At 33.2% G+C, this 12,892-nt stretch overlaps 1 protein-coding gene across 2 annotated transcripts in view; it reads left to right on the forward strand.

Annotated features, from left to right (window-relative positions):
- Positions 1–10,019, forward strand: part of LOC107921972 (ferredoxin-dependent glutamate synthase, chloroplastic) — a 41,515-nt gene extending 31,496 nt beyond the window's left edge. For both annotated transcript variants that reach the window (XM_041114086.1, XM_041114092.1), the window contains 13 exons: positions 224–463; positions 1,006–1,104; positions 3,455–3,550; positions 3,669–3,866; positions 3,975–4,049; positions 4,184–4,312; positions 4,425–4,523; positions 6,716–6,858; positions 6,947–7,040; positions 7,441–7,679; positions 7,817–7,895; positions 8,590–8,673; positions 9,392–10,019. In XM_041114086.1, the coding sequence (XP_040970020.1) occupies positions 224–463; positions 1,006–1,104; positions 3,455–3,550; positions 3,669–3,866; positions 3,975–4,049; positions 4,184–4,312; positions 4,425–4,523; positions 6,716–6,858; positions 6,947–7,040; positions 7,441–7,679; positions 7,817–7,895; positions 8,590–8,673; positions 9,392–9,553 (1,737 nt within the window). In that variant the 3' untranslated portion in view covers positions 9,554–10,019. The remainder of the gene's footprint in view (positions 1–223; positions 464–1,005; positions 1,105–3,454; positions 3,551–3,668; positions 3,867–3,974; positions 4,050–4,183; positions 4,313–4,424; positions 4,524–6,715; positions 6,859–6,946; positions 7,041–7,440; positions 7,680–7,816; positions 7,896–8,589; positions 8,674–9,391) is intronic.
- Positions 10,020–12,892: the final 2,873 nt, after the last annotated feature.

A 12,892-nucleotide genomic window follows, 5' to 3' on the forward strand; every position in this document is an offset into this window, starting at 1 on the left:
AACAATATGGAGGCAATCTGTCTTTTTTGGCACCAGATTCTAAAGTCAAGACTGGCATAAACATTTAGCTTTTTATTGGATGGAAAGAACATGGATAAACCTGACGGTCCTTATCTGCTAGGAGCAGTCTGTGCTTTTGATAGGGAGCAGTGTATGCCTTTGATACATATCGAGCAGTCATGTAAATTGTTCCTTTTATTCTCATGATACACTATTTCTTCAGGTTGCTTCTGGTCGATTTGGTGTTACTCCAACATTCTTGGCCAATGCTGATCAATTGGAAATCAAAATTGCACAAGGTGCAAAGCCAGGTGAAGGAGGTCAGTTGCCAGGAAAAAAAGTTAGTGCATATATTGCAAAGTTAAGAAATTCTAAACCAGGTGTTCCACTTATATCTCCACCTCCGCACCATGACATTTATTCTATTGAAGATCTTGCACAATTGATCTTTGACCTACATCAGGTAATTGGTTGCTTCATGTTTAATCTAGATTTGATTTATGCATATAGTACTGCACTATAACAGATTCAGTGAACTTTAAAGACATTTATCTAGTTTAACCATGAACACTGTTCAACCAACTTGCTTTTGTGGCATGAAATAGGTTTTCAACATCTTCTAGTCTGTTTTCCAGCCTAATTGAATTCGAGGAATGCTTCTAGAAATTCAAAATCAGTTAGTAGATTAATACAGGATCATTGGCCAGTGAAATTCAAAAAGGGTTGTTGATTTATCCAAACCGATTTTAAGTTCCAAAATTTTTCCTGGTGCCTTTGTTGCCTTGAAAACCAATTTTTTAAATGTTGAAAATCGGTTTCAATGTAACAAAAGAAGGTTGAAGTAATGGTTGCTTGTCCTAAATTGCAATGGTTGTGATGTGAGGGCTAATTGTACATGTTTTTAGTTCAGCTACCAAATTATCGTTCTAATCTGTTTAGCCTTACTAAAAGCAGTATCCTTGGAGTGCTGATAAGAATACTATCTTATATCTACCAAATATTTAGGTCAACCCTAAGGCTAAGGTATCTGTAAAGCTAGTGGCAGAAGCTGGAATCGGAACAGTTGCTTCTGGTGTTGCAAAGGCTAATGCTGATATCATACAGGTGAATTATCCTAATTTATTACCAGTATCCTGAGCTCTTAGCTGTGTCATGTTCCTTCTGTACTATTTCTATGCCCTTGAATATTATTATTATTATTATTATATCTGGTTTCTTCAATTGCATAACACTAATCAATCTTTTTCTCAAGACGGTGTATCTACATAAGTTGTGCCTTTGCAATGTGCTTAGAGTTGTTTATGCATTTTTCTGCTGTTAAAAGTATTCTCGTGTTTAACCCAGGCATCACTAGTGAAATTGTTTCCTAATGATTATATATTCTTACTAGTAATTTTCAAGATTAACAACTAGTGATGAATAAAGTAAGTGCAGCGGAGAAAGTAATGTTAAAGCACAATGATTAACTTTTCTAGAGGAAGCTATCTGCAGCAAAGAAGAGCATAAAAGTCGTTATATCACTTGAAAGACTTCCCAGAACCAGAAAAATTATGACTGCAAAACCTTAATATGAGGAAAAAGTTAACATAAAAGAAAAAAAGAAAAAAGAAGAAGATTTTCACAGACATCTAAGAGAAAGCCCCAACATTATGTGTAAAACCACTATAACCTTATTACAATGAATATAACAAAGCATTGGTACACACTAGAGAAACATCATAAAATTTCATTAAAAAGTATATAAACAAATAGGGAATTGAAAGAGGGAAAATAAATCTAAAATACCTATAATTTGTGAAGCTGATTTTTTCTCAGCACCTGCAAAATATGCAAAAGAACACCATCAATATTGTTTTCCCTTAAATAAAGCTAGATCTTGTATTTGAAGCTCCTTCTAAATTTTAAACAAAAAAAGAAGAAGAAGAAATAAATAGATAAATAAGGAAATTCATACATGAATGAAATCCGAGCTGTCAAGGTGTCCGCCTGTATATTGCACCTTACCGTGAAATAACAAAGGTGCCTTAGACCCTTTTAGGTCAAATGCATCTGATAAGCAACGTGCTTGGTGTGCCCTGGTGTGTTTTTTGTAAGGCGATAGGCATAAAAGGCCCACCTGATTGATGTTCTGTTTAATTTTTTTTTTTACCTTATTCATTAGATGTGCCTTTACTAGTAAGAAAGGGGTAATATCAGCTATCTACACATCTGATGCATTCTTGCTACCTTTGTGTCGTCTCTTCACTTCTCTAAGCTCCTTCTCACTTTGCACTTACGAAATTAAAAAGTTATCTAATTTTATCATGGAAAAAATAAATCAAACCAAGTAAAAACTACTAGAAAATTAGTAATCTGAATTAAAACTTCATAGACTTAGCTAACTTTAATGTAAAAATGTGACTGAATTGTCTAACTTGAATGTAAAAATGAGGCTGAATAAGTTTAACGTAAAAATTACATTTCATGCAGGCCTTTTAATTGAATAAAAGAAATTAAATGCAATGTTTTGGAAGCACACTAAACATATTGTGCTGGTGATTTAAGCTCTATGATTCAGGTTGATTTTGGAATAAGAAATGAATGCTGAAGTGTTTGTTTTGTTTTGTTTTTAAATTTAATTTTTTATCCAACTGGATAGTTTAGAACTTGATGTAATTGTTAAAAGGATAAGAGAAAACATTTGAAGTAGAGTTTTGTGGTAAACAGACCATAGAGGACCACAATTCTTAAAGTTCTAGCTGAAAGTGGTGATATTCACAGTCTATACTAAGTTTAGTACCCATGATCACAAATTTTGGTTTGATTTGTATCTCTTTTAAATTCTCAATCCTACAAAGCTCATTAATACAAACTTTCTGCCTACAAAACTTTTATAGTAGAGTTAAATAGACAATTAAAAGAAATGTAAATGTAAGTTTCAAGACTCACTAGTTTGTTGGTCTAAGCGGTTCAGCTCCTTTCCTAGTTTTTCATCTGCTTCTTTGAAGTTTCCACGTTAAAGTGGCATGCTGAAGAAAGATTAAACTTTTGGCATATTTATTATCTGTCACAAAGTGCCTCTTCTGAAGTTGATTGCATCAAGATAAGTTATTTTAAGTTGATCATGAATCTCAAAAGTTTCTTCACAGCCAAACTGACAAATTCTTGCACTAATGGACTTTCGGCATTTTTATCTGGTGGAACCAGTGGTGCTAGCAACTCAAGCTGTCTTCCTTGCAAGGCTGATATATGCCTTGGATATTCACGAGATACAGTGTTGGATCTCATTGTCTAGATTTATTGTGTTTTTAATGCTACTATTTTCCTTTTCATTTCATTTCTATTCTATTCAATTATGAATTTATATTAATATATAAATGTAATAAGGGGAAAGCAAAATCTAGAATGCTGTTTTTGAATATAGCTCTTAGGAATCCATACAAAGTCATCTGACAACTGTAATTTGCTTTTGCAGATATCTGGTCATGATGGTGGTACTGGAGCTAGTCCCATAAGTTCCATTAAACATGCTGGTGGTCCTTGGGAGCTTGGACTTACTGAGACCCACCAGGTAAGTCTTTATCCTACCAATTAAATCTTGGAAATTTATTTATCATTTAATAAGAGCAATGCTTTTTGTTTTTAATTTGAAAGAATAAGAGCAATGTTAAATCACTGATCTTTGACAGACTCTCATTGAAAATGGACTAAGAGAAAGGGTAATTCTTAGAGTCGATGGTGGTTTCAGAAGCGGAGTTGATGTTCTAATGGCTGCAGCGATGGGTGCTGATGAGTATGGCTTTGGCTCTTTGGCAATGATTGCCACTGGGTGTGTTATGGCTCGCATTTGTCACACAAACAATTGCCCAGTTGGTGTTGCCAGTCAGGTACTAGAATACCCTTTCCCTTATATGATGCTATGATTGCTTGTGCTCGTATGTAATGTACTATCCCCTGCTTTTTGTTATTAATATGTATTTTTATTTCAACATTAGCGAGAAGAACTTCGTGCAAGATTTCCTGGCGTGCCTGGTGACCTTGTCAATTTCTTTTTATATGTTGCAGAGGAGGTAACCCATAATCCTTATTCTTGATGGGGTTTTGTATTCCTTTTCCTCAATTTAGAATTCATTTTATATTATCATTCTCACTTTTTCTTTTCTGTATTCTTTCCCCTCTAATAGAATTATTTTTTTTCTCTCAGGTGCGTGGCATGTTAGCACAACTGGGTTATGAAAAGTTGGATGATATAATTGGACGAACAGATTTGCTAAAACCACGAGATATCTCACTAGTGAAAACGCAGCATCTTGATCTGAATTATATCTTGTCGGTATGTTTTTGAGTCATTGCCTTCTCTCATCACATGAAGGTTTCTTTTTTCTTCTGGTGAACATGCTTATTTTTAATCTGCATTCAACATAAAAATTGTCTCTGGTTCCTAGAATGTTGGATTACCAAAATGGAGCAGTACTGCCATCAGGACTCAAGAAGTTCACTCAAATGGTTCTGTTCTGGATGCTATTTTACTTTCTGATCCTGAGGTAACACTTGCATGTATATGTAATTTCACATTCATGATCAATGGCTTTTTTCTTGACTGGGACATGGAGAGGACCCTGTGAGATTTAGACAAACAAAAGGTTTTTCCAGTAGTCCCTTCTGTTCCAAATGCTCTTGAAAATCTTACAACTTGCTTGATTCAGCTAGTTTTCTCCTCATTTGACATCATATTGTGTATGGCTCTACCCCATTGCATTTGGTGTTGTGTTTGTGCTGAATGCCTACGCACCTTTGAGATGCTGGGATATGTATCCAACATGGCTGAATATGGAAATTTTTTAAAATGATAACATTTTATTTGGACACTTCCATTGGTGCCAGAATTCAAAAAAAGAAAAAAAGAAGAAGAAGAAGAAAGAAAGAAAGAAAGATTAAAGTTTTTTATTGTATGCTTTGTTAAAATCTATTGAAATAATTTTTTTCTTATGATATAATTCCGCTTCTATATCCTTAAATTTTAGAAGTTGACATGTCACCATTACCATTCCATATTGTGTCATACTTGAGCCATATCCTCTGTAAGTACTTAGTCTTCCTGGGTAACTATATTGCACTCAAGGGCTCTAGGAGAATTTCAAATGAAAGATGTCATAGTCGGTAGTTGTAGTTGCAAAGTTTCATAAATAAATCTTTTGTTATGAAACACAAATAGGATCGAGTCATAGGGAGATTGATAGGGAGGTCAGTTGTTTTCCCTTTATCTTGATTCTTGTAATGACCTATTTTGATTGATAGTTCAGCTCATCAAAGGGAGAGACCTTTGGACTCATTAGAGACAGACTTAGGTCTCTTTAGGGTTTCTTTATAGAAATTTTTCTTAGGGATTTATTATTCCATACATCTCTTTAAATAAAGATTAGTCTTATTACATAAATAGGAAACCTATTGTAAATGGGAAGTAACTTAACTGAAATAAAATCACAATCAAGAAACCTAAGAATTAAAATCTCAGTCTAAGCCTTAATTAGAGAATCAAAATTAATGACCTTTCCTAACATAGGTTTGACTCGTAACTATGCCCCCACCAACAAATAAAAGGTTTACCTCAAGCTTGAATTCATGATAACTTGACGATATAATTCAACCCAGTTCAGTCTCAGTTTTAGATTTTGGTTTTGTGTCATTCAGATCTGCCAAAAGAGCTTCTTAAATTGTTACCTAACCATATACTATTCGTCAGAATTATAACATAAGCCCATATTCCTTCTCTCTGCCATTTTTGCCCATATCTTTAAAAAAGTGGCTAGATTATTTATCGATTTTGCTTCAATAGTTCCCCTAACATATTTCTGCCTTTAGAAAGTTGGGTGCCAAAATCGTTATATCCACAGGGAATTTGAAACTGCCCTCATTACCTTGCCAAGTTCCTTTACGATTATTTTTGACACATAGCATTTGCTACTTCTGTTCGTCAGAATTATAACCATATACTGATCGTCAGAATTATAACATAAGCCCTTCATCCTTCTCTCTACCATTTTTGCCCATATCTTTAAAAAAGTGGCTAGATGATTTATTGATTTTGCTTCAATAGTTCCCCTAACATATTGCTGCCTTTAGAAAGTTGGGTGCCAAAATTGTTATATCCACAGGGAATTTGTAACTTCCCTCATTACCTTGCCAAATTCCTTTACGATTATTTTTGACACATAGCATTTGCTACTTCTGTTCATAGGCACTAGCAAGGCTTATAATCATGGCTAAATCAATGTTTTGTGCATTAGAGCATCTAATCGAATGCAATCATGCAGTCCAGCCATGAATAACCCAACATGTTGGTCTACTTCAATGTATTGGCTTTATCCAGTAACATATATTAAGTGATTTTTCTTCACATTGGTGAAGTCTCGGATCTCTTCTGCATTGTATTTGAGTTGTACCCTTCCATTATTTCTTATTGGTTTTAGGTGGGATGGTAACATATTATAACATATTATAATGCCACCTCAATGTACTGGGGATTGTTATGCCAATTAGTGATGCCTTTATAGGAACTAGACTGGTTGATAGAAACATAAAATTGCAATATAAGGAAACAAAGTCGTTAAGGTAGATTTTAATGTTTAAACTATGTTATGAAAATTGTTAATTTAATTTAATTTGTTTTTCGATACTTTTAGTATGAGTTGCTAGTAATAGTCAGCAATTAAGAAGCTTTATTTCGTTCATTCAGGTATCTCATGCAATTGAAAATGAGAAAGAGGTACATAAGACTATAAAGATATACAATGTGGACCGAGCTGTTTGTGGTCGTATAGCAGGTGTGATTGCAAAAAGATATGGTGACACTGGGTTTGCTGGGCAGATTAATATAACGTGAGATCCAACTTCTAAATAGTTGACGTTTGTGCTTAAAAATGCATCTGTGTCATGCAAGCTAAAACAGTTTTCTTCTTGTCCATAGATTTACTGGTAGTGCTGGGCAGTCATTTGCATGCTTCCTGACTCCTGGAATGAATATTCGACTTATTGGAGAAGCTAATGATTATGTGGGAAAGGTATTGTTACTAAATTGCTATCTACATGCTCTGTTGGATAATTTTAATATTTCAAAAGAAGTGCAATTGATTTTCTAAAATTTTGAACTTGGTTAGTAAAAAACATGCGATTTTGTGATTCAGTTATTTTTAATGGACTCTGACCACTATAGACTTTAACTAGGTATGAAACAATCTAAACACGTAAACTATGTCAAAAAATTCCTTTTCCAAGTATGTGTTTTTGTGTGTATCTGTTACAACTGTCACTTTGGTATAGCCTAAACTGATTTGTGAACATTGTTAGCCAACTCTCGAGTTAAATAGAATATAATAAAAAGTGTTAAATGAACCTTCAAGGTATGATTGAACTTCATTGTTTGTTCATAGAATCTGACATGAACACTATAAATATTTCAAGGGTATGGCTGGAGGTGAGTTGGTAGTAACCCCTGTAGAGAATCCTGGGTTTTGCCCTGAGGATGCAACTATTGTAGGAAATACATGTTTGTATGGAGCAACAGGTGGACAAATCTTTGTTAGAGGGAAGGCTGGAGAGCGCTTTGCTGTGAGAAACTCACTTGCCCAAGCAGTGGTTGAAGGCACTGGTGACCATTGCTGCGAGTACATGACTGGTGGTTGTGTGGTTGTACTTGGAAAGTGAGTAATGGTTTATTTTTTGTACTGGTTGTCACTAACCTACTTGATGTAATCCAATTAGCGCCCCCCCCCCCAAAAAAAAAAAAAAAGAAAAAAAATTGATGTAATTCTTTGAATGTTGCATTTATTTTTGACAGAGTGGGGAGAAATGTTGCTGCTGGAATGACTGGAGGTTTAGCATACATGCTTGATGAGGATGATACTCTAATACCCAAGGTTTGAGCAGAAGTTTCCCGTCTTCCTCTCTTATATCCTGGCTTCTTAATTTATTATACATTGGAAAGTATTTAACAATCTTGCATCCTTGAATATAATTTCTAGAAATGCTGTGGTTAATTTGTGATGAGACCTCTCTGCTGCCATAGGAAATGATTCTTAACTAATTGCATGCCATCAGTCATCAGTTGTGTCCCATTTCTTCTGCTGCTCTGAAACAGAATGTGGTCACATAAGACACGCACAAAGTTTATAAAATATTTTAATGCTTTAACCTTTTCTCCCCTTTCTTTCTACTTCAATTCTCCTTATTATTACTGATATATTTTTTCTTAGATTCTAAACTTTGGAATACTTCCTTTTCCCCCACACTCTACTAAAAGAAGAAGAAAAATACCCTTTTGAACATCAATTTCCTCTAGTTTTGAGGTTTCCAATTGTTAGCCAAAGCATTAGATACATAGATTTTGCAATGAAGGCCTCTTGCACATTTCCAGTCTGCTTGCTTCACTTTTGACAATTGTAGCACATACGTATAATCTGTAGGGATGCAAATCAGTGAAAGTAATGTTTTGTTCTGGTTCTTCTAATTGATCAAATATCTGTAATAAAAATATATCATACTATTATCATTTGCTTTCCATCGATATTCCTTCAGATTCACATCTTTACAATTTTATAAATGTTTGATCAGGTAAATAAGGAAATTGTGAAGATCCAAAGAGTAACTGCCCCTGTTGGACAGATGCAGCTTAAGAGCCTTATCGAGGCCCATGTTGTAAGTTCACCTTGAATTGTCCAACAATCATAATGAACCAGCACAAGAAACACTTTGACTTGTCACATATTTCTTAGGTTAAGAGCCACTGCTTGCTGACAAGTGGGCAGTGGCAGAGCCACTTAAGACCGTGGTCTGGCTAAGTTTAGTATTCTCTTTTATGTACACGGTGAATTTAGTTTAGGCTCTTCAAATGGTACATGAAAACTAATCTGCCCCCCTCAATACTCTAAACCTTGAGTATAAAATGCTTTTAAAATTTAGATGAATTTCTTTTATATGAAGTAATATTTTAAAAATTCAAGATTCCCAAAAGATTAAATATTGAAATCGTGATGATTAATAGTTTTTCTGTATAGTATATTCTTCAAACAAAATCTGTTCCTACTAATTTTAAGTGATTTGTCCATTAGCAAATATTTGTCACAAACACATCAATAATACCTTTCTTTTATATGCTGAATTGTGATGTATATATATATATTACGGAGAACACTTTGATTTTCTTTATTTTCTGAGTGAATTAATCAAGGACATTCTCTTTTTCAATTTGAAGACTACGATTATAATATCAATACTACCTCATGTAATGATTATTGCGATCAACTTTAAAAACTACTTTTACAAATGTCGGATTTTCTATTGTGGTATAAGTTCTTTACGTGCTTTGCCTTTATTTTCTTGAACAATGTCCTTACTTTAATTCTTCATGGTGAAGGAAAAAACTGGGAGTGCCAAAGGCTCTATGATTTTGCTTGAATGGGACAAGTACTTACCACTGTTCTGGCAGCTGGTTCCACCTAGTGAAGAAGATACCCCGGAGGCTTGTGCTGAGTATCAGAGCACAGCTTCGGAGAAGGTGACGTTGCAGTCAGCCTGAGTTAATGATCAGACCATATGTTCACTTAGAGCATTATTCTTGCCCCACACTGTACAGATCAACCAAAAGGGGACTGTTGTGGGCGTTGTGAATGAATGCTATCTTGCTTGTGGGAGTTCAGTGCGGGGAGCGGAAGAACTTCGGTAGTATATGGTGTCAGCATTTGGTCTTTGTCAATCCATCCAAAAGCATTCAACCTCCAGGTGTTATAGCAGTTATGTAGTCATCATGCTTGAAAGTTGTAGATTCAGATTAGTTTAGTTTAGTTTAGTTTTCATAATATTGTCCAAGGTTTATTTGGGTGGCACGCTACTCGCTGCCCTTTTTCCATCCAATTAAACTTGGCTTGTTCTAAGCTGGTATTGAGTGCCATTACTTATCGTACTTCGGATCAAAGTGTATTTTTTATCTTTACTATTCTGTCAGCCAACTGAATACAAAGCCTTGCTATGCCAATTTGTCCGAATACTAGTTTCACAGAGCCCATATGTACGAGGACATGACTATCTTGTATGGCAATTATCCTACTACCATGATATGCTAATTGTGCATCCATCTTATAAAAACAAGTGCAAAACTGTTCAAAATGGAATCTGTTAGTTTGAAGAGCTTCCATTTAAGGGTATTTTGTCTTGGCTTTAGATAATGTGTATTATCTTAGTTTATCAGTAATCAAACTGACTTAATAAAAAAGGTCCATTTGAAAGGATTAGACTTAGACAAGATGAAGGGGCAGCCACTTGGATGAGTTTACATGGTATTTGAGAGCTTTAATATAAAAAAAAAATGATGAGACCTAGAACCGAAGGAGCTGCTGTAAATGTTTTCCTGATTAGAGCTCTGAGTATAACATCGGAGTTTGTCACTTCAACCAAAGACATTTTAGCAACTAAGTTGGAAGTTAGGATTCATTAATTGAGTTGCTGCTGCCATCTTTTGTATGGGTCAAATGCCCTTTTAAGGTATAAAGATGAAATTGAAATGATGGATTAGTGTTCCCACGCCCCTTTTGGTTGAGTAACCAACAAAGATAATCATAGGATTCTAACCAACTCTCTAAAATATGAACCTAGCAAATTAGAGTGTGAAAAGTTGCAAGCTTGATGTTGAGTTGCTGCAAATCTTTGAAGCTCAAACAATAATTGAATCTTGAAAGAAAAACTCTCTTAAGAGTAATTTTATTAATTAAAAAAAACAAAGGTACATATCCTAATGGCGATCATGCCTTCCCATATATAGTTTAAAATTGGCTTGCAAGTAAAGAAACTCTAAACCTCTTAAGATTTAGTCAACTATCTTACAATGCATGTAAGCTAATTCTTCTAAGACCTACTCAAACTACTTGACATGCAAGTATGTAGCATTTGCAATTATTTTTATTGATTTGCATCGGCCACTTGCTTGCCAAGTAATCAATTATTTAACTCTAAGAAATAAAAAAGTAAAATAAATAGACTTACTTGGAGTGTAATTTTCGGGCATGTGCAATGCCTTTTACTAGAAGTGAGGGTTAAACTTATTACAAAATTCTCCGAAGTTACTTGATAAATAATAACAACCAATTAAAATAACTAAAATAGATCTATTTTACAATATATAATTGCTAGCTTCCTTCGACGGGAATGGGAGGTTCGGGTAATACGAATGGAATCGGCTAGATGCAATAGCGGCTATGGTACTTGGGAACCATTATGGGATTTTTGTCTTTCCACAAGCTCCTATGGATGTGCTACAATTGCTACAAGATTATGAGAGTGGTTTAGAGAGGATGAGAAGGGTCTCTGTTTAGTTTAAGTTCTCTTCAATACAAAAAAGAGTCTTCCTTGACACATACTTGAGTCTGCTCTCCAAGTTTCTTGAGATTTGAAGATGATTCTAGAACTTCAGTTTGGAACTCACTTACAAATAAAGCTTTAAACAAAACCTTGAATTCCATCCCCAAATTGTTTAGTCTTGATCTTGTAATTGGTTCACTTTGAAAAATTCAAATCTTTTATGTCGTCTAAAATTTTCTTGTTGCATGCATCATTTCTTAAGAGGATTTTCCCTCAAATTTACATCCATATCAAAAGGAGATAAATCAACAACATCGAAAGTAACACTGATATTATTCTCAATAAATTAATTTTGTAATCATTTTTATTAATCTTCTCTAACTATTAAAAAGTTCATCTACTTTAACCTCAAGATTCATCTAAAAAAAATTTGTAAAAATATGAATCCAAAAAAATCTAGGTGTATATGAATCATATGCCATAACTTTAGATTTAGCTTATTTACATTTAATACACTTGGATGAAATATTTTCCATTAAGAGTTTTTGACGAAATAGTAATTTTAAAACTATTTAGATGCTGCCAACTTATCATCGAGTTGCCCACGAGTCCCAATTGGTTGATAATCTCCTAATTTTAGTTAAGGCCTTATATTCCTGGAATGGCAATATACATATAGGTGTATTAGTTGCCAAGTTTAAGAGATTAAAATGGTTCATATTATTAAGTATTAAAGTGGACAAGAAAAAATATATTTAATTATCAAGTTAGTGATCAAAAGTTTTATTAACCCTTTTGTTATTTTTCGCTATTAGTATAATAATATGATAATAATAATAATAATAATAATAATAATAATAATAATAATAAAGCATATTTAATACAATTGTTGTAAAATAGTTATATATAAAATAAAGAATAATTAGTATAAATTTAAATATACAATTAAAAAGATGAGTAAAAACTCTTGTAAAAAATAAGTTTTGTTCAAATAAACGAAAAGTTTTTCTTCTCTTTGCTATAAGTCATGTGAGTAACTAAAAATTACCCATTGTGATTAGTTTATAATTAACTAATGACTAAAACATGTAGAGAAAATAATACTCCAACCAACTTGACTGAATTAGTGTCACGAATTAACCAAGCACTGACTCAATTAAGAAATTATTAAAATACCTTCTATATACAAAGTCAAAGTGTGAAGTTGTTTTTGTATTTTTATACAAAACCAATAAAATGTCAAATATGATTGGTTTTAAATTCAAAAACAAAATCAATTTTAAATATTCGATTTTACTATTTTAATTAAAGATTTATTTGATTTTTATAAGAATTTTTAATAAATATATTTATTAAAAATTTCTTCGGTCTTTATATTTTTGAAAATTTAAAATTTAGTCATTATATTTTTATTTTTAAGAATTTAATATCTCAAGTTTAATTGTTAAAATTATTAATTTTTTATATGAAATTTATTGGTGTAACAATTTAAAATAAAAATAAAAAAATACAAAAGAATAAATTTCAAGATACACTGATATTTTAACTTTTTCTTTTCACCCCA

This window comes from Gossypium hirsutum, chromosome A01 (assembly GCF_007990345.1).
Source record: "Gossypium hirsutum isolate 1008001.06 chromosome A01, Gossypium_hirsutum_v2.1, whole genome shotgun sequence".
NCBI classification, from domain to species: domain Eukaryota; kingdom Viridiplantae; phylum Streptophyta; class Magnoliopsida; order Malvales; family Malvaceae; genus Gossypium; species Gossypium hirsutum.